At 43.9% G+C, this 20147-nt stretch overlaps 1 protein-coding gene across 1 annotated transcript; it reads left to right on the forward strand.

Moving 5' to 3' along the window:
• The first annotated feature begins 1702 nt into the window (after positions 1 to 1702).
• Positions 1703 to 19659, forward strand: PKN3 (protein kinase N3). The gene is made up of 22 exons (XM_059486262.1): positions 1703 to 1913; positions 5221 to 5503; positions 6043 to 6191; positions 6996 to 7125; positions 7238 to 7389; positions 7765 to 7960; positions 8241 to 8429; positions 8663 to 8772; positions 9248 to 9391; positions 10371 to 10446; positions 11873 to 12059; positions 12748 to 12859; positions 13654 to 13730; positions 14449 to 14515; positions 15086 to 15177; positions 15537 to 15713; positions 15801 to 15863; positions 16406 to 16482; positions 16984 to 17126; positions 17365 to 17472; positions 18040 to 18120; positions 18783 to 19659. Exons 1-22 carry the CDS (start codon positions 1890 to 1892, stop codon positions 18993 to 18995), a joined length of 2850 nt encoding a protein of 949 aa, XP_059342245.1. The 5' UTR covers positions 1703 to 1889; the 3' UTR covers positions 18996 to 19659.
• Positions 19660 to 20147: the final 488 nt, after the last annotated feature.

Below are 20147 nucleotides of genomic sequence, written 5' to 3' on the forward strand. Positions count from 1 at the left end.
CTGCCGGTTCAAGGTCGGGACGCGCCTTTAGCCCCCGCCCTGCTCCGGGAGCCCCCAAAGAGTCCGCGCAGCTCCCGGGCCGGTGCCGCCGCCCCTTGCCGGCTCCTGGGCAGGACCTGCGCCGGGATCATCCCCCGGGGCTGGAGGGGCACATCCTGCTCCCAGCTCTGACACTTACCTTCCCGCGGGACAGGGGCTGCCGAATGGGCAGGAACTGCTGGTGCCACGTACCGGGCCCCTCTCTCTGCAGGATTTGTGGGACACAGCTGAGCCATGCCCGGGGCTGGGATATGGGGTAGCCAGGGATACTGCCTTGGGGTCACCCGGGAGCTGAGAGCCAGCGCTTTCCCTCCAGGCTGGGGAACTCCAGCTCCCCAGCATCCCTGAACTGCCCCCTGCCCTTCCTCTGCCTCCCCTGGCGGGTCTGAGAGCTGAAGGAAAGGGGGAAGCCGCTGTAGGAACCCCGAGTTCGCGGTGGGCAAAGGACCCCGGCCCAGAGCCCCCCCAAGCTCGTCCCCAGTGACTGCCAAACACAGCCTTGATCCGATCTGCTGGAGGTGTGGAAACACCCCTGCTCCTCTGAACTCAGTCTACATTTGCTAGTTTGATTTTCCTCTTTCCAGTATTTCCACTGAAGGAACAGTCAAAATAATTGCTTAAACACTAAACAGCCTGGACCATGCTCTAAATAGCATCAGGTTTCTGAAGGATTTATATTAATCAAATGCACTTGCTTTATTAACAACAGGGGCATATTCAAAAGCTTTGTATTAATTTAAGGCTTTATTAATTCAAATCAGTTAAGCTAGGTTCAAATTTTTAATTTTATCATGAGTTCCTTTTATTAATTACTCAGTTGCAAATCACAAAATGTTTAGGCTAGAAAAACTTCTAATTAAGTAAAAGGAACACACTTCTGTTTATTAGTATGTTTCTAAATTTGTATGTGGGAATGCTATCACCTCCAAATGCCTTCTGATTCACAGTTGTGCACTTCTCCATTACTGCAAAGCGTATTAGTAGGATAGTAACATTATGTAATACTGCTGAGGAGCGTCTTTAAGCACCTGAAAACAAGAAGTATATTATTATTTTGTTTAAAGCACTGGCGTTGTGACACACAGTCTGTTCTGTGTGATGCTGTGGCACTACTGCAGCACGGTGTTTTTTCACTGCGGTAGCCAGGGGATTGCTGCCAGCCTCGCCAATGCATGTAGGACGTTTTTTCACTCAAATATTCAGCAGAAACTGCGTGTGAAGTTCTGCAGGGTAAAACTTCCCCAGAGCCCAGCATCGCCCCGTCCCAGGGATGGGATGCAGGATCCCGTCGCAAGCAGAGATGCACTTCGCTGCTTCCCCTTCGAGCAAGCGCCGGTCACGAGCCCGTGTGGGGAACTGAAACTGGGAACCACCCGGTGGCCCCGGCACAAAGGGCCCGGCTGGGGCCACCGCGGGGCTTTCTGCTCCGGGCTTCCAGAGGGACGGAGCGGGGATCCGCCACCGTGCTTGCCGTCCCCTCCCTTCGGCACGGACCCGCAGCTCTGTACCACCGCGGGCACTGACCCCTCCAGCTCTCTCAGCCTCTCCGTCCCCGGCGGGCGAGGTCCGGTACCTCCGCGTCCGCGGCGTCCCCGCTCCTTTCCGCCGCCTCACGGGACCCCGACCGCGCGTTTTCCCCCGGGGCGGGCGGAGACGGGGGCGCCTCCTCAGCCGGGGGCCGGAGCGGCGGCTGCCCCGGGGCCGTGTGGGGAAGGGCGGCTCCCGCTCCTCGTCCCGCTCCGGCTCCCGAGGTCTGCCCGCCGGCGGCTCCCCCGGGCCGCCCCCGCGAGAGGGCGCTGGCGGCGGCTCCGGGACCGCCGAGTTTGAAAAGTGCCGGTCCGGGCGGAGCAATGGCGGCAATGGCGACCCCGCAGGTGAGCGCTGAGGGCTCGGGGGTGGCAGCGGGCCGAGCAGCGCCTGGAGGGAAGGCGGTTCCCGCGCCTTTTGGGGTTCCGTGTGCCCTTTGGGGATCCCTGGACACTTTGGGGGTCCCTCCATCCTTGCCCCGCCGGGAAAGCACCGCACCCCGCTCCGCCCTTCTGAGGTCCCTCCATCCATGTCCCCAGCGGGAAAGCCCTGCGCCCCTGCGCCCTCTGCGAGTCCCTGTGTCCTGTGGGGGTTCCTCCATCCATCCCCCGCCGGGAGCCCCCGCAGAGGCGGCTGTGCTGAGGGGCTTCACGCCGCTCCCCCTCCGCCTGCATGGCCGCGCCCCAAGGAGGTGGGAGAGGGTGTGGGAAGCTGATGGGATCCCCTAAAAATGTCCCTCTTCGCCTCAGGGAAATGGGGTTCGGGCCAAGTTGGTGCCTGCTGAGGAGATCTCTCGGCGTCGAGGAGGTGTTGGGGGCGAGGCGGCTGGCGCGGGGCCGGGAGGGCAGCCAGGCTCCGGGCTGGGAAAACATTCGTGTCTGGAACAAGCTCCCCGGAGAGGGGAAGATGTTCTGCCCTCTTCCCTTGAGACGAAAGTTTCAAGCCTAATCTGGGAAAGAAGGGACAGAGGGACCGACACAAAGAGCGCTGGCTGCCGGGTTCTTCCCATCCCGGTGGCTCGCTGCTTTCAGCCCTCAGCCTTGGAGTTGGGAATGGTCCAGGCAGGACCACAAAGAGTCTTTTTCCTAAATTAGCCGTGACTTTTTCTTGTAAGACATGAATGTAGCTGGTATGAGGCTCCCCAACGTGCATCTCATCCCTACGGTATGAAGTTGCTGTGAAAGATGGGATTTAAGATGTCCTGGGAATGTTTGGGCTGCAGGGAGGATGGCAGCCTCACCACTGGCTTATTAAGTCAAATTATAAATCAATTTCTGTGTCAGTGTAAAGGGCAGGACTGCTCTGGGCTTTGTGCAGGTGAAACTAATTTCCAAGCTGGGCATAATTGATGGGATGGGATCTCCCTGGCTGCAATCCAAAGGATTAAGTGTAACTCATACTGCTGAAATTTGTGCTGGTTAGAAAGCAGTCTGGACACTTGGGTATGACACGAGCCTGGCAGAAATTCTGGGTGAGCTCCAGCATCCCCACTACAAGTGCCAAAAGCAAGCCAATTTCAGCTACTTTGGGTATTTCTCTGCAAGCTGTAAATGTGTTGCAGGATTGTGTTGGAGACTGACCTTTCCAGGGAACCTAAGAACAGCTGCAGCACAGGCTGTGGCAGTGTCAGGACACCCCACCGAAATTCCTGAGCCAGAAGGCAAAATGGCTCAACCCAAATGCAAATTTGTCTTTCCCGTGCTTCTCAGAAGTGGAGTGTTCTATCTCCTGGTGCAAACAATGTTCATGCTATGGCACCCTCTGATCCGCAGAGGGCAAGATGGGGAAGTGAAACATGTTACATTCTAAATAGAGAAATTTAGCCTGATGCATTAACTGATATTCAGATTAGTTTTTGGCAGAGACTGATGTAGGGAAAATTGACCTGAGAACTGCTGAGGCTGTACCTGTTCTCTGAATCAATACCCAGAGCTTCATATTCAGCACCTTTTATTGGTACTACTGTTGTACCACTTGCTCATTCCTTTACTCTGAGTGGATCCAGAGGGGGAAATTCTTACACCCATTTGCATAATTTGGATAGAAGATGAATCTATGTGCTTTTATTAGTTATTTAAATAGGAATTGTGACCACCATACTCCTTTTAATAACTTGCTACAGACTGGATAAAGAGCTTTTGATTTTCCAACTTAGGGCTGGTAAAGGTTGCCTGTGACTCAGGAACTCCATGATTCAAATTCTTCCTCACAAAACTTTGGATGTCTTTCAAAGCTCTGGCTTAGTTCCTGGCTTTACTAATTGGGCGAGAACTTCCTGAAATCAGGATGTTGGTCTGAACCTTTTTGTTTTGCTACCAATCTGAACAACTCCTATTTTGGCCATTACAGCCAAAGCTTGGATTTAGGCCAACTTTTCAAATGGATTTTTTTTTCCTTTTTTCTTTGTGCTATTGGACTGAAATTGTAGCAAAAACTAATCAAGGATGTTTGGTTGAGTCTTTGATTAAGTAATTGTTTCTGGAGGAGGCTTTGGATGCACAGCACACTCTGGAAGTGTATTAATGTACATGAGTAACACAAAGCCAGTGTGGTTTGTTGTTGGAAATGTGGTCAGCCAGTGACAGAGTGTGAAAACAAGTCGGGATTCCTGAGCCCTGTCTTTAGGCACTGATGTGCTCTGTGATGTTAAGCCAGTTACTGTGGCAGTGCTTGACCACTTCTTTTGCATTTAAGCCATGGGTGTGAGTCATTATGGGAGGTTATGAATGCATTCACAGCTTTGGATGCCTTAAAGCTGCTCTTCCTGTTGAAGGGAGAAGCACAAGCTCTTGCTTGGATGTGTTGTGGTGTTGGGCAGCACCCTTAGGGATGCTTTGCAGCTCCTGTGTGAATCCAGTGTTTATTTGGGCAGTGAGATAAACTCTGCTCTGCCCAAACTGGGTATGTCCCGAGTCTGTGACAGAGCAGCTCTGTCCAGAGCTGTTCCTGAGCCATATCTCACTAGAACAAGTGGTGTTTGAAATGATGTAAAACAAAGCCCAGGACAAGAGTGAATGCCACTAATGCTACTCAAAATAATCAGTGTTTAGCGTGGCCTTTAGAGAACAGAGATTGAGACATTAGTCTGCTCACCTTTTCAGACACAGCACACAGTCAAACTTATTCTTTTGCTTGTTCATTTGTAAAAACAGCTGTAGGGCTTGGTTTTTCTTCTTCAGGGACAACAGCTGAGGGTTAACACATGCTTGTGGCATTCCTGAAAGCTCTAACAGATTAGCTGAGACATGTCTTTGAGCAGTCAGCATCAAGGCATAATCAGATAAAAATATGTATCTAAAACATCAAACTGGTAAAAGGTAATGTTGATTAGAACAAGAGCAAATATTGGCTGAACTTTGATTCTTAAAGAATAAGATGTGTGTAGACACTAAATAACAAGGGGACAAATAAAATGAAGGTTTTTCTCCATTATGATTTAAAATCAAATTAAAGCATCTTAAAATCAAAGTTGTGTTATGTCCTCTGGAATTGAAATGTAGGTTTGTCTTCTTGAAAAATTGGTGAAAAGATTGACTTGGGAATTTCTGAAAGAAATTAAGGAGTGGAATCTAATGAAGGTATTGCTGCAGTGTCATAAAAATGGTTGGATTTGAACTCTCTGAAATCCTCTTGCTCAATGCTCTTGGGCTGCAGGGCAGCTCTCTCTTGCAGCTGGGCAATGATGTGAATTTAATGGATCCAAGCTTCCAGCAGAAGCTGGAGGGTGAGAAGGAGCTGCTCCGCCGGGCCATACAGAAGGAACTGAAGATTAAAGAGGGAGCAGAAAACCTGCGCAAAGCCACAACTGACAGAAAGAACCTTGTCCACATCGAGCACGTGCTGAAATCTTCCAACAGAAAACTGGAGCAGCTGCACTGGGAACTTCAGGAGCTCAATGCAAGGATTTTGATACCAGACAAAGAGAAGAGTACGACAGGTAGTTCTTGGGTCATGATTGGCTGCAACATTCTCTTGGAGTGCTTCAATCTCTAGAGATATTGAATTGGTATAGTCTTATGTTGAGGGCTCATCAGTGTTGGGAATGTTTTGGTTTTTATCTGATGAAATTATCTGGGGTATAAAGAGTTCAGAATGGTGCTATAAAGGTGAAAGGGAGTATAGGGAGAAAACCAGCTGAGAGTGGTAGGCATGGGCTATATTCAGGAATAGGCTGTAGGTGGAATTGAAGAGATTTGAATAGGGTTTCTGGGCAGTTCAACATCCAAGTATTTCATAGGATAATGAGTATAAAATTGGAAGAGTGCTTGTTATGACAGGTTCATTGATAAATTAAGAAATATTTACAGATATGAGCTTGAGTTTTATTTGAAAGTGTTTCCCAATCTGTTTTGTAGACAAGACCTTTTTGTACCTTATTTTATAGCCTAACTTTCCTTTGCAGAGTCACCCACCTGTAACCTGGTGAAATGAAACGAGACAAGATGACTAATGGTATTGATTGTGTTGTTTGTGCAGATGGATCTGTATCTCCAGATCCCTGTCTCTGGGAAAGAAACCCAGACCCCATGGCAAGGAAGGTTGAAGCTTTGAAAAAGCAGCTGCATGTTGAAATGAAAGTGAAACAAGGAGCTGAGAACATGATCCAAATGTATTCAGCATCCAAGGTAAGCAGGAATAAGGAGCCATTTGGGAGCATGGATTACTGGATCAAAATTTGTATTTTAAGTATATACACAAATCTCTCTCTTATAATTAATTTGGGACAGAAATTAATTTGCAAAGATTGCTTGCCTGAATCCTAGCTGTGTACTTTGAGTCTCAGCATAATGACAGCACATAAGGGTGGTATAAGAGGTGCATTAAGTTACTGATGAAGAAAGAAAGCTAAGAAAGCATTGGTGTTGTAACTGAGTTAGTTGGTGTGATGTTTTGATATCAGTGAGTTGTTTAGGATAAAACACAGCATGTGGTATCTCTTTATGTGAGAAAAATTTTCAGAGGTTTAGTGGATTTGTATTCATCTAGTTTTTTGAGTTTGGCATAATCGCATTTAAAAGTCAAAAGATAATTTAAAACATTTCAAATACAAGCTTATTATGAAGCTTAATTCAATAAGACCAGCAGTGTAAGAGGGCTGTGATATTTTTATGTGTTCAAAACCTCTGCTCTGCTTACAGAACACTGTAAGTGCAGTTAACCAGGGAACAAGGAGTCTCAGTGACTGCAGGATTTGGTATTAACTGGGCACGTCCTTGACCTGTCCTTTCCCTGTGCAAATGGAGATGGTGATCTCAGAGTCCTTGATCCCCAGTGGTGCCTCCTTTACATAACCACTTGTGTATTCCATTTCAGAGTCAGTTGTGACCCTTCGTGCAAGTACCACCTCACCCTCATATGTGAGCACATCATCATCATCAGCCATTTTTAGTGATCATGGTTCTCTCTCTGCATCTGATTCCTTTTGGCAGGAGAGGAAGCTGTTGGCTACAGCTCAGCAGATGCTTCAGGACAGCAAGACAAAGATTGAAATAATCCGCATGCACATTGTGAAAGTATCTCAGTCAGCAGGAGGGATGGAAGATACAGTGGATCCAGCAGGTAACGTGCTTTAAGTAACTGATACAGCCCACAACAGATGCAGACAGAGCCCTAAGATCCACAGTACTAGCTTGATTTTCATCCTTGCCATGTTTTACCTCCCAAATGCCAGTGAAGATGGGGACCACCATCAGTGCTTTGGAGCTGCGGATTGAGGAGCTGAGGCATCACCTGCGCATTGAAGCTGCTGTAGCAGAGGGGGCAAAAAATGTGCTGAAGATCCTGGGGGGCAGTCGGGTACAGGATCGCAAGTTTTTGGCTGAGGTAAGCAGATATTGCTCAGGCCTTCTTGAGAGGGTGGTATCATGCCTCCACATTAATGATTTAGCATGAATGAGCAGGGTTAACCATGTTACTAATTTAGGAATTTCCTGTCTCTCTGTTGAGGCAGACTGGACTTCCCCTTCTAGGGATAGCATTCCTTGCTTTGGTGAAATTTCTCAAGAACACCAGAAGTGACACTGGTGGGAGTTCAAGCTCTGTGGGAAAATATTTTGTCTTTAATTTATCTGTATCCTGTATTAGCAAGATGTTGTCTTGTTGGGTTTTTTTTAAGCTTACTCCAGTTAATAATACCTGGTCTACATGGCTCTACATGGAAAATTTCTTCCTGCTTTCTGTTCTCCTTCACACTGGTAGGCTCAGGGTCGTTTGCAAGAGTCCTCTCAGAAGATTGATCTGCTGCGCTTCTCCCTGGAACGTCAGCTCAGTGAGCTTTCTCCTGATCACCCAAAAAGAGCCCTCATCAAACAGGAGCTGGTGAACACTTCCTCCCTGGGAGCCCGGCATGGCAGCATGCAACCCACTTCAGTCATCAAACCTACAGCCCTTACAGGTAAAGGGATCCTGCAGCACATGTTGTTGTGAGGAGGACAGAGAGAAAAATGAATTCTATTTTTTCTCATTGTTGTCATATTGACATTGGATTTTCTAGCAGCTGGACTTCTGTCTTCTAGGTCAGGCAGAGCTTTCTGAGCATATAGATTTGCTCAATTTAAACTATTAAGCGAGAAATTGTGAATCTGAGAAATTCTGTGATCTCTTTGAAATCAGACTGACTGGAATCACTTTATCTTTTATATAATGATATTTCTTATTCTCCTGAAATTCCTCAGGAACGCTGGAAGTGAGGCTGATGGGGTGTCAGGATCTACTGGAAAATGTTCCAGGACGTTCCCGAATGACAAGTTCTTCTCCCATCTGTGGCAGCCCCAGTGATTTGAGGTCCCTTTCCCGGACACGAGTTGGCCTGGGCATCCATGGCCGTGGTGTTGCAGGAAAATACCGGAATGAGGAGCCAAGCAGTGAGTACAGGGTTCCCTGTGGACCTGCTGGAGGCATATCAGAGCAAGGGGGCTTCTCACTGGCCCAGCCTGGTACAAGTGATGTTAAAAGAAACCAAATTTCTGCAAAACTAAGAGAGAAAATGAATTGCATTATGCCTGGTCCTCCTAGGACTCTCCTGGAAATTGGTTGGGATGTGCACCTTCAGCATGAGAGATTAAATGTTATAATCCACATTTCTGCCTTTGTCCAGATGAGGTCCTTGCTGTGCTCAAAGTGGACAATAAAGTGGTTGGCCAAACAAACTGGGGACCAGTTAATAACCAGGCGTGGGACCAGAGCTTTGCCATTGAGCTGGACCGGGTAAGTGTGCCTCAGATTCATGTGGTGTTTATTTTTCCATTTAACCTTACCTGATTTGTTTGTTTAGCTGTCATTCCACTCAGCTCAACCCTGTATTGCTGCTGTCCCCATGGCCTTTGATTTGCCAGTTAGCTTGGCCTTCCCCTGGAGGCAGAGCATCACTGCCAGAGATTCAGCTTGAGCAGCATCTGCTGTCCTTCTCTCCTTATCTGAGCAGTTTTATTTCATCTTATCAGCAAAGTGGCTCTTAGGGATTTCTAAATGGGGACTTCAAGAGGGTCTGTAGCTAAGAAGATTTAAAAACATCAAAAGCAGGGAACAGAAGCACTAAAGAAGTATTTTATGCATACTCTTTAGTTTAGATTTTATTTTATTTATTATTTTTTCACAAATACATGTGCCATTTCTAGAGTATGGAGCAATATGTAATTATTCTGCCTTTGTTTTCTCCCCCACCATTCACCCATCCCACCAGTCTCGTGAACTAGAAATTGCAATTTATTGGAGAGATTGGAGAGAGCTCTGTGCAGTGAAGTTTTTACGTTTGGATGATTTTCTTGATAATGAACGTCATGGGATGTGCCTCTCGCTGGAGCCCCAAGGAATCCTTTTTGCAGAGGTATAAATGTAAGCTTTGTTTCTTTCTCAGAGAATTCTGTCTCTTTAGGGTATCTGCCCTGAAAGCAGTTGTTCAACCCAGAGTACAAGGAATGGAAGGAGCAATAATCTAGAAGTGCAGAGTGATACCTGAAACTCTCTTGCATCATAGCCCATAGAAGAGTAAGGAACAACAGCATAGAATAGATGTGCACATCCATAGCCTGGAGTGACTCTTCAGCTGCTCCACTCTAACCCTGTGTGTGTGTGCTGTGAAATCCGCTCATTTTTATTTGCTTTCATTATGAGTCATTGGTGGCACTTTAATTAAACATATGGCTTAATGGTCAGAATTGAATCACAGAGACTGTAGAATCAGAGATCCAAACTCCCTCTGGCTATGCTTATTTTATCATCTTTCTGAGCCTAATAATAGTTTGAAGTACCATCAATGTAGAGATAATCTCGATAATCCCTTAAAGGCCACAGCATTTTCTCCTTTGTGTTGTGATGAGAGTTCCTGTAGTTATCATTCCAAAGTAGGATCTAAACCTCATGTACCAAATTTTGCCTTCTCTCCCTGCCTTCTTCTTTTTTGTGGTTGCTTTGTGGCATTTGGTTTTGGTTTTTTTTTGTTTTTACTTCTGTGCCATGAACTGCTGTGTTTGTTATCTTACAAATGGGCGTGTTCTTTATGCATGGCTTCATTTAATTTATTTTCATTCAAATTAGATAAAATTTTTGGGAAATATAAATTGGTCTTAATTCTGGGGGTTTTCTCAATTTCAGGTAGCAGATAATTCCAGTCTCTAAACCCATAACTGAAGTAGCAGCTGATTAGAGGATGAATCTGGAATAACCAAGTTTGGAGTCTGGGATTGACTCAAAATTTACCAAACAGATAGAAATGGAGATTTTGATAAGAAAAAAGGCATCTGTGAAAATTTGGATTTACAATTTAAATGAAGAATCCTGAAAAATCTCTTTTGCTTCTCTGACAGGTGATGTTCTGTAATCCTGTCATTGAGAGGAAACCAAAACTGCAGCGACAGAAGCGCATTTTCCCCAAACAGAAAGGTGAGCTGCTGGAGAAGTGACTGAGCAGGATGAGAGCAGGGGTTTTACACAAGGAGGTTCTGCTGTCCTACTCAATCTGAGAGATGTTAAAACTCTTTCTAATTACAATGTATGTGAAAGTTTGTTCAGTCACATGAAGTGCAGGCAGTCTGGCTGCAGCTTCATGTGTAATGTAATATTGTCATGGTGCTGCTACTCACAATTAACATTGCTAAGAGGATTTAATTGCTAGTTATTTAACAGATCACTTAGCTCTGGGGCATCCAGCATAAGAAAGATGTGGACCTCATGCAGCAAGGAGGGCCACCAAGATGCTCAGAGGGCTGGAGCCTCTCTGCTCTGGACACAGGCTGAGAGAATTGGGGCTGTTCAGCTCCGGAAGGCTCTCAAGAGATCTTGGAGCCCCTCCCAGTGCCTTAAAGAGGCTCCAAGAAAGCTGGAGAGGGACTTTGGACAAGGGTCTGGAGTGACAGGACAAAGGAAGAATGGCTTCCCACTGACAGGGCAGGATTAGATGGGATATTGGGAAAAAATTGTTCCTTGTGAGGGTGGTGAGGCACAGGTTGCCCAGAGAAACTGTGCCTGTGCCATATCTGGAGGTGCCCAAGGCCAGGCTGGATGGGGCTTGGAACAACCTGGGATAGTGGAAGGTGTCCCTGCCCATGGCATGGGGTTTGGATTAGATGGTCATTGAGGTCCCTTCCAAGCCAAACCAACCCATGATTCTATGAGAAGATCCAGGACTCAAACTGTACTAATTTAACCAGCCATGCTGTTACTGATGAACAGATATTGGGAGCTTTTCTGGAAACTCTGAATGACAGAACACTGTAGCATGAACAGGCTACTGACTATCAAGTCTCTAGAGCTGTCATCATAAAATGCTGAGCTGGCTCAGGTTTGAGATTTATGGACTGGAATAGCTTGCATACTTTCTTATTTCTCTGCAAATTCTCCCTTGTGAAGCTGAATAAGGTGAAACTTTACATACCGAGCTTTTGTGGCAGTGAGGATAAATGAGATTTTATATTTATACTCTTCAGGAAGTAGTAAAAATAATGAAAATATCCCAAATATTTACTCTTTTTAACACATTTTCAGAATGTGTTAGCAGGCTGCATAATTAAAATGTAGTGTTGAAAGAGAAGAAAACCTGACTTGAAGTAAAATCAATTAATGTTCTATTCAATTTCAACTTGAAGATTGTTATGATATTATATGGAGCTGAACTTAGCTGAAATAGCAGATCTGTTTCATCATCATCATCATTAATCTTTATTCCCTGAAGAAAAGCCCATTCTCCCAAGGGTGAGCTGCCCTTTTGGGGTAACCTCCAGGTGTTTAGTTGAAAACTAGAGTTTAACACTATGTGAGACTGTAATTTATGTGTTGTAATCTTACTGATGTTTGACTCTGGCTCCTCCAGGGAAGGAATTTCTCCGAGCTCCCCAAATGAACATGAATGTTGCAGCTTGGGGTCGCCTGATGATGAGTTTCCTCCCTCCCTGTAGTTCCATCAGCACTCTGAGTCCCCCACTTCATGATCCCAATCACACAGACTTTCCTCCAGTTTCCCCACAAAGTCATGGGGATTCAGGGTCCAAATTGAGTAGGTAAGTGATGTCCTGAGTGTTGGAATGGGTGTAGGGTAGATCTTAAAATTCTGTTGCACCTTACCAAGGTGGAGGAAAACACTAATTTTTTCTAGAAAAAAAAGATGTACAGTTTCTGTGTTCTAAAGGAAAGAAAATTCCATTCATTAAATGGAATTCCCATTTAATTACTTCCCCAGTACAGTAACTGAGCTATGCAAGGTCACCATGTGATTGTTGTGATAAAAAATGCACTCTGCTTTCATGAGTAATGTAGCACTCAGAAGGGACATAGTTGAGATTTTGAATGTGCTATAGAAGAAAGTTTTCCCCAAAATATTTTTTAAATTGAATCAGTTATTCTCTAAAGAGATTATTCCCACTGATGCATAGGACTTAGGAAAGGAAAAAAAATTACTCAGTTACTGTCTTGCTATTAAAATCAAGATTTCTTTAAAGACTTATTTCTACATACGTGTGTTTCATTAATTTTATAGCATCAGAGAGCCAGTGTTAGAGTGTGAGTCTAACCAACTTTTAATTAATTTAGGAGAGAATATTTCTTGTTGGTACTTCACAGTGTGAGCCAGGGTGTCCTGTTGTGCAGTGATTTGGACTGAACTAACACAGCAGAGGTGATGCAAAGGTGTCTGTGTACAATGCTCTGCCCTAAGGCAAAATCTCCTTCAATTCTGTCTCACAAATGCAGTGATTTCCCTGTGGCTAAGCTTGCATTTGTTGATGAAGCACCACCCAAACCTCCACGGCTTTTTCTGGTGGCCAACTCCAAGGAATCAGCTCCATCCCCTGCAGATTCTCCGGTAACCATCTGGGCTAATTGGGAATGTTGTCTTTGCTGGTTGCTGTTCTTTTAAACCCTGTTCTTCTACTTTATTACTGAAGAAATTTGCTATACTTTGGGCAGGTGCCTCATTAGCTGGCTGATCTCCAGGAATTCAGAATCCAGGGAACCATTTTGGCATGGAGTCTTCAAAAAGAGTTGTATGGGTTTTTTCCCCCTCTTTTAAAAAAATGATAACTTGCTTTTCTTGGGGAAGCAAAATAGGAGGTAGGTCAGCATTGGGAGTTCAGGGCAAGAGTACAGAACAGACTGCACAGAGAAAGCAGGGAAGGAGGTTCAGCAGGCTTTCAGAAGCAAATGAGGTTCTTTGTCATTAAAGAAACTGGGCAAAACCAAGAGCAGCTCTACTTTTCTGTCAGGAATGAGCAGGAAATTTCTTTGAGCAGTAAAATGACCTGTTCTGCCACCTGTTTGTACCCTTTCTCATTTGGCTTTTGTGATAGAGGAAACTGCATTCTTTGATCATTGTGACTCTTGACATCTAGGAAGTAAATGTTCTATCCTAGACTTTTAAAAGTGTTTATTTTAAAAGATTTGACCCTATTAAAATTATTGTACACGGGGATAGTTTTGTGTGCTCATAGATAATCTGTTTTTATGCTATTTATGTCCGAGCAGAGGCAATGACCATCTGCAAGAACATGTCTGTGGTCATGCTGGATCCAGACAGAGGAGAAAAGTTGGATGTGGGTGTTCCGGTTAGACTTGGTGATTTCAGAGAATGACCCACTGTATTTTTTATTCTCCTCCTAGTGCTTGAAGAGGCTACATGTTGAGGAGAAGCCTTGCAGCTCTCCTGTAACAGGATTTCCAATCCCAGCGTCTCCAAGGTAACTGTGGATAGCATGGGCTGTCTCAGGTCACAGATTAAAGAGTCACTGGGCTCAAAGTTTTGAGCATGAAGTCTAAAATTCTGCTCAACATGTGCTTTGGTTTCTCAGCAACAAATTTTTAATGCTGAGTGTGGACAATACAATGAAAAATCTGCTCTGAACTTCACTTGTCTGAATGTCTGCTGTGTCTTATCTGTTCATTAACCCAAATACTGAGTCTGTCTTCTACTAAATCACCTCTTACACTGTGTACTGCAGTGTAAGTGTAGTATATTTAGATGTGTCTGTGTGCTAAGTAATTCATTCCAGAACTACTTTTGGCATCCCTCACACTCTTCTCTTTCTATTGATTTGCAGTACATTGTCTCTTATTATGATGGGAGGCATAAAACAGGAGGTTGATTATAGTCTGTGGCACTTCTACAGACACATTTTGTTTAAAACAGGGATACACAGCAGTAAATATACCCAGACAAGTAAAAAAACAATTAACTATTGTTTAAAAAAGACAATTTCCTTTCATCAGGGTTACCTTCTTCTTTCTTAAGTGGCAGAACACCAGCACAAGCTTTAGTTGTCAGGATTAGGTGAGGGGTGGTTGGCACAGTTGTTTGCTTTTCTTTTTGCTATACAGAGCTTCTTTTCTTAACACAAACACACACTGATATCTGCTCGTGCATCTCTTGGGTATTATCTCTTCTCTGTTTTTCTGCAGGAAAAGGACAGTTCAGCTGGAGGATTTTCACTGCATTGCCATGTTGGGCCGTGGCCACTTTGGGAAGGTAGTAGAGAAGTCCACTGTGGAGGAGGGCAGTGGTTGTGACAGTGGGGCTCTGCCTGGAGGTCTGAGTAGAAACATTGCAGGACAGGAGAGATCTGTTACAGTGCAGATATGGAACAGCAAACCCAGCCCAGCCACATAAGCAGCTGGTAACTGTTGTTAACAGTCAAAATTCTTGAGGATTTGTGACTTCAAGGCCTGGAGAAAGGTTTTCTCCTTCTGTCCTGAGAGTGCTAAATCAAGGCACACCATTAACATTTCTTTCATGAGGATCACTAGTGGAAGAGCTCCATTCCCAAAACTTTGCATGGCTTCCTCTGTGAGAGCTCTGAGGTGCTCCTGAAGCACTGGGCCAGCTGTGATAGTGCTGTATGGGAGAAGGACATAATTTACACTGTCATCCTTCTGGACTGCTGCAAAACAGAAGTGCTGTGTTTTTCGAGTTCCTTGAGTTTGGTTTTGAGGATGACTGTCTGGACTGGATGGAAATAGTTAGCATCAATTTGAATTAAAGTAATCTGATAAGGAAATACAAAATTGCTTAAAGTACAGCTTTTCTGTTGTCTTTCAGGTACTGCTAGCCCAATACAAGGCAACTGGGAAGCTGTATGCAATCAAAGCCTTGAAGAAAAAAGACATTATTAGGAGAGATGAAATTGATAGGTGAGCTTTGTTTAGAGATGGTGCTATTGCCAGAGGCTACATTACCACAACTGTAATCAAATGTTAAAGGTATGGTACTGGCTGTGGTACTCTCAAGGTTAAATGTGACCTTAAGACTTGGATAACTAAAATCAGAAATAAGGAAACTTAGAATGGTGTCTAACTTTTGTAAGAATGATACCTGAAGAATACTCTAAAACTCAAGGTTTGGAAATATACGAGATAAATATTATATTACCCCTCACTTTTTATTTCTCTAACTTCTGATATAAACATTTTCTTCATCCTCTCTTTCTTAAAACAGTCTTTCCTGCTGAGTCTGTTTAGCACTGATGTTTTCATTCTTTGAATCCTGGCAGCTTGAACTGTGAGAAGCGAATATTTGAGGTGGTCAATTCTTCTGATCATCCATTCCTTGTGAACATGTTTGCCTGTTTCCAGACCCCTCACCATGCCTGTTTTGTGATGGAATACACTCCAGGAGGGGATCTGATGATGCGCATACACGAAGATGTCTTTCCAGAGCATATGGCACAGTGAGTTAGAGTTGCTCTTGTCTCCAGGCACTATAAATTTTTAACTCGAATCTCATATATTGCCTGATAACTATTTCTGTCTTTTAGGTTTTATACAGCCTGTGTAGTCTTGGGGCTCCAGTTCTTGCATGAGAAGAAAATTGTTTATAGGTAATGCAGCAGAGACTCAAGACAATTCAGCAACTTGAAGGTTGATTTTTTTCTGTAACTGTGTCTGAAGCTCACTTTCTTGCTGGGGTTTCTAATCTTTCTGCCTGTCTTTATTTTCCCTGTCACTATCAGCATGTTCATCGTGCTCACAGTAGAGAAAGTCACCTAGAAGCTATTCATCTGGCATGTTGCAGGTGATTAATCCTCTGTGACATGTCAATACATTCTGGGGGGCACCTGTAAGTCACTGCTTTATTTTCACTGGAAAAAGTCATTTGTCATGTTGTTGTGGGAGCTCTTTTCCAGATGAATAATCCCCACCCAGCTCCATGATGCTTTTTGAGCCTTTCGTTTAGGGGAAAATATCAATAAATTAATGGGAATCTTCCAAACAATGCATGATTAAACCAAATGTAGACTTTACTCAATCTAGATTTTATTCTCTTTATTAACACCTACCTTCTGCCTCTTGCAAAAAAGCCATGTTGGGTGACAATCCTCAGTCTTCATCCACTGTTTTCTTTCATCTCCTTTGCTTGCAGGGACCTGAAATTGGATAATCTCCTTTTAGATGCTGAAGGATTTGTGAAGATTGCAGATTTTGGACTGTGTAAGGAAGGTGAGCAACTGGAGAAGCTTAAATTGAGCCATCAGGATCAGTTTAGGATCTGGGGTTTAGTAGGTGTGTAACTTGTATTAATCCCCATTTAAAAAATTGACATCAAAAAAGCCAAACAACAAAAAACTCCTCACCTGTCTGGCCATGATGAATTTGGGAAGAGCACCTTGTTGTGTAATCTTCAGGAGACTTATGAAAGCATTTAAAATGTGCTTGTTTGCTCAAAGGAGCCAGAATATAGGATCATGTAAAACATGTAGATGAGTAAATGAGCAATGAAACATGCAGGAAGTTTCCTTGGGTTTGCTCTTTATTTAAGCATTGTCTGTATATTTGTTATTTGAAGTGGTTGAGGGCCTCAGGTTTCACACTTCTCACTGGCAATTCTCCATGCCCAGGTAACAACATAAGGAGACAAACTACAGCTTTCAGGAGGTGAGGCTGCATCAGATCCATTCAGTAACTTGTGCTGGATTTTAGCAAAGTGTCCTTTTCCTACAGGAATAGGTTTTGGAGACCGGACAAACACCTTCTGTGGCACCCCTGAGTTCCTGGCCCCAGAAGTGCTGACAGACATCTCGTACACGCGGGCAGTGGACTGGTGGGGCCTGGGTGTGCTCATTTATGAGATGCTTGTTGGTGAGGTAAGGCCAGCTTCCCTCAGGGCATCTCACTAACCAGGCCTGGGGACCTGACCACCCCAGGTAAAATATTGCTAAATGTAGCCAACTATTTATTAATACCTCAGTTACATTTTTCTCATTCATAGAGCTTGCCAAACAGTAATTAATTAATCCATACAACTCCCTGCTAGTCTTATGCTTATTTAATAGTGAGGAATGGGTGCTATGTGGATTGAATAATAGCATGTCCCAATTGCAGTCACCATTCCCTGGAGATGATGAGGAGGAAGTCTTTGACAGCATTGTCAATGATGAAGTTCGGTATCCGCGATTCCTTTCAACTGAAGCACTTGCCATAATCCGTAAGGTAAAGGGCTGCTGGGTCTCTGGGAGCCTGAGGAATTTGCATTTACTGTGTAAGTGGATCCAGAGGGACTTGATTAGGATTGTACAGCATTTGTGTGTGTAATGTGGAGCTGCCTACATAGGCTAAGGAAATATTTAAAATTTGCACGTATTTCCCCTCCCTTCTCTTTACGTAAATGCAGTTCTTCCGTGTAAGGATGACTAAGCAGGCTGCTTACTGTTCCTGCTAAGTCTGGCACTGAGAAGTGTTGATTCAAGGGCAAGAATGTCAGAGCCATTCAGTGGAGATGACTGGATTCAGTTTTTGAATGTGACCCCATAGTCACAGGTGCACAATTAAGCTGAGATGCTCCATGCAGTTTATGGCAGTTATCTTATTGCTGTTGGCAAATTGTTTACAAGAAACTAGGTCTGAGTTATTCCTGGCAGATGATGACCTTGGTGCAAAGTGAGAATGAGGAAACACCGAGGGATCAGTCCACCTCCTTTTCTTTTGTTTTTCTCTCTGGAACATCATTTCTGTTCATTCTGGTTCCCATTGTTTAAATTTGAACTGATATCTCTGCAGCTGCTTCGGAAATGTCCAGAGCGTAGACTGGGAGCAGGGGAAAAAGATGCAGCAGAGATTAAAATTCAGCCCTTTTTTAAGGTAGGAACTTGGTTTAAACCTCTCCCGTGTTTCTTGTGTTTGAGCAGAGAGTGATTTGCTCTCTGTTGGTGTTGAGGCTTATTTCCCTTTGTTATCAGGGAGATCTTAGTGATAGTTTCTGTTGCACCTCATTACTTCATTCAGGAATATGTGTTTCAAGTCTTGCTTGAAATGACACCCCCAAGTCTGTTTTCTGGGAGCTTTCAGAGTCAGTTTATTTCTGATTGTGCTGCTTCTATGTACAAATATACTTAACTTTAGAGACATGAACAAATATTCCTTTTAAAATTAAACTGCAGCATCAAAGATGTTATCTAGTGATCACAGTGATTGTCAGTCAGTCTGTTTCATCACCTGCATTTGCAGGATACACGACTCTTAAAAGAAATGGAGGTTAAATTGCTTTGTGTCAGGGGTATGTGTTTGTTCCAGACAAAGGTGTTGCCATCTCTCCTCATTATTACTCATCTGTCCAAAAGTTTTTAGCCTTATAACCCTTGTCTGGCTTTGCACTGGAGCAAGAAAAGAACTTGGATGTCACCAGAAATTGCTGGGATCCACAGATCCACCTGGCCATGGCTCAGCTGTAGTTTTGTCCTTCCTAAATACAGTTGTAGCTGTGAAATACACTGCATGGAATCTCTGCCTTCCTTTTCTTACAGGGAATTGATTGGAATGCCTTGTTTGCCAGGAGGCTGAAGCCCCCCTTTGTGCCTACACTGAGAGATCCAACAGACATCAGCAACTTTGATGAAGAGTTCACCTCCCAAAAGCCAATCCTTACTCCTCCTGAGGAGGTTTCTGTCCTAACCAAGAAGGAGCAGACCGTCTTCAAGGACTTTGACTTTGTTTCCAGACATCTTTTAGATGTGTGATTCCTGGGCTACAAAAACATGAAGAGATTGTTACCACCTTGAGAGAGCATAGAGGAGACTTTGCAGGGCCAGTGGAAAAGCCAACAGGGTTTGTAGTACAGGTAGTGCTGATGGCCCCAGCATGAGGTGCCCTGAAAGCTGAATGTGGCTTTCCAGCCACATTCAGCTGTGGTTTTCCAACCTCATATGTAAGAAGGATGTCAGTTACTTTTAAGGAATAATTAACATTTGACAGGGTGTATCTTCTTCTGTCATTGAACGTAGATGAAATTTGGAATTTAAGCTGGACTTGAAATCAAATCATCTCTGCAACCTAGGTTACTCTTTGCAAAAAGCCTAAGTAAGTAGTGTGATTTTTAAAGTTGTAGCATGGTAGGGGAATGGCCACTTCTTAGTGATTTTCTAGAGATGCAGCATTTCCTCCTGGTAATGATTGTATGCCATTTCCCACTCATAAAAATGTGTATACCAGCCAAGGAATGGATTTTAACACTACCAAGACAATGATGTTGGATAATGATCCAAGTGATTTATTGGAAGGAAGATGAATCTTTCTATTTAAGGATGCCAACTCTTAACTGTTGTTTATAATGATATCAAACTCCACAGCTTTGCACATTTTTTTTTCTTTTTTGAAAATAAAGATACCTTTCTATATAGTAAATACTCAGCTTTTCATCTCCTTTGTGTTAGCTAAATGTTTCAGATCAGGACTAACTAAAATGCTCAACAGGCAGGACTTTTGTTTTCTCCATAAATGCCAGTAGTAATATTTTCTTTCTTTCTTCCTTCTCACTCAGGTTATCTGTACATGTTGCATGGTGTCATCAACTGAGAGATACCAATGAGTGCAGTCAGTTTATGTCTCCACAGATTTTATCAGTTTGTACATCCTGTATCATTTTTGGGGACAGCTAAGTAATGACAGTCAGTACTGGAAAATCAGGGAGTTAAAGGTGATTTCATTGCCTCATAATCTGTCTTGTAATTATACTTGATAAGATACATTTTCATGTCTTAAATTCATAATGTTAGCTCATTGGGCAAAAAGGGAAGGGTTTTTAGAGATAAGGCATCTGATGCAAACAAGGACACAATCGTTGCTCTTTCAGTTTTTCACCAGATGGAGACAGGAGTGGGCCTAAGGCAGCT

This window comes from Ammospiza nelsoni, chromosome 20 (assembly GCF_027579445.1).
Source record: "Ammospiza nelsoni isolate bAmmNel1 chromosome 20, bAmmNel1.pri, whole genome shotgun sequence".
NCBI lineage: Eukaryota > Metazoa > Chordata > Aves > Passeriformes > Passerellidae > Ammospiza > Ammospiza nelsoni.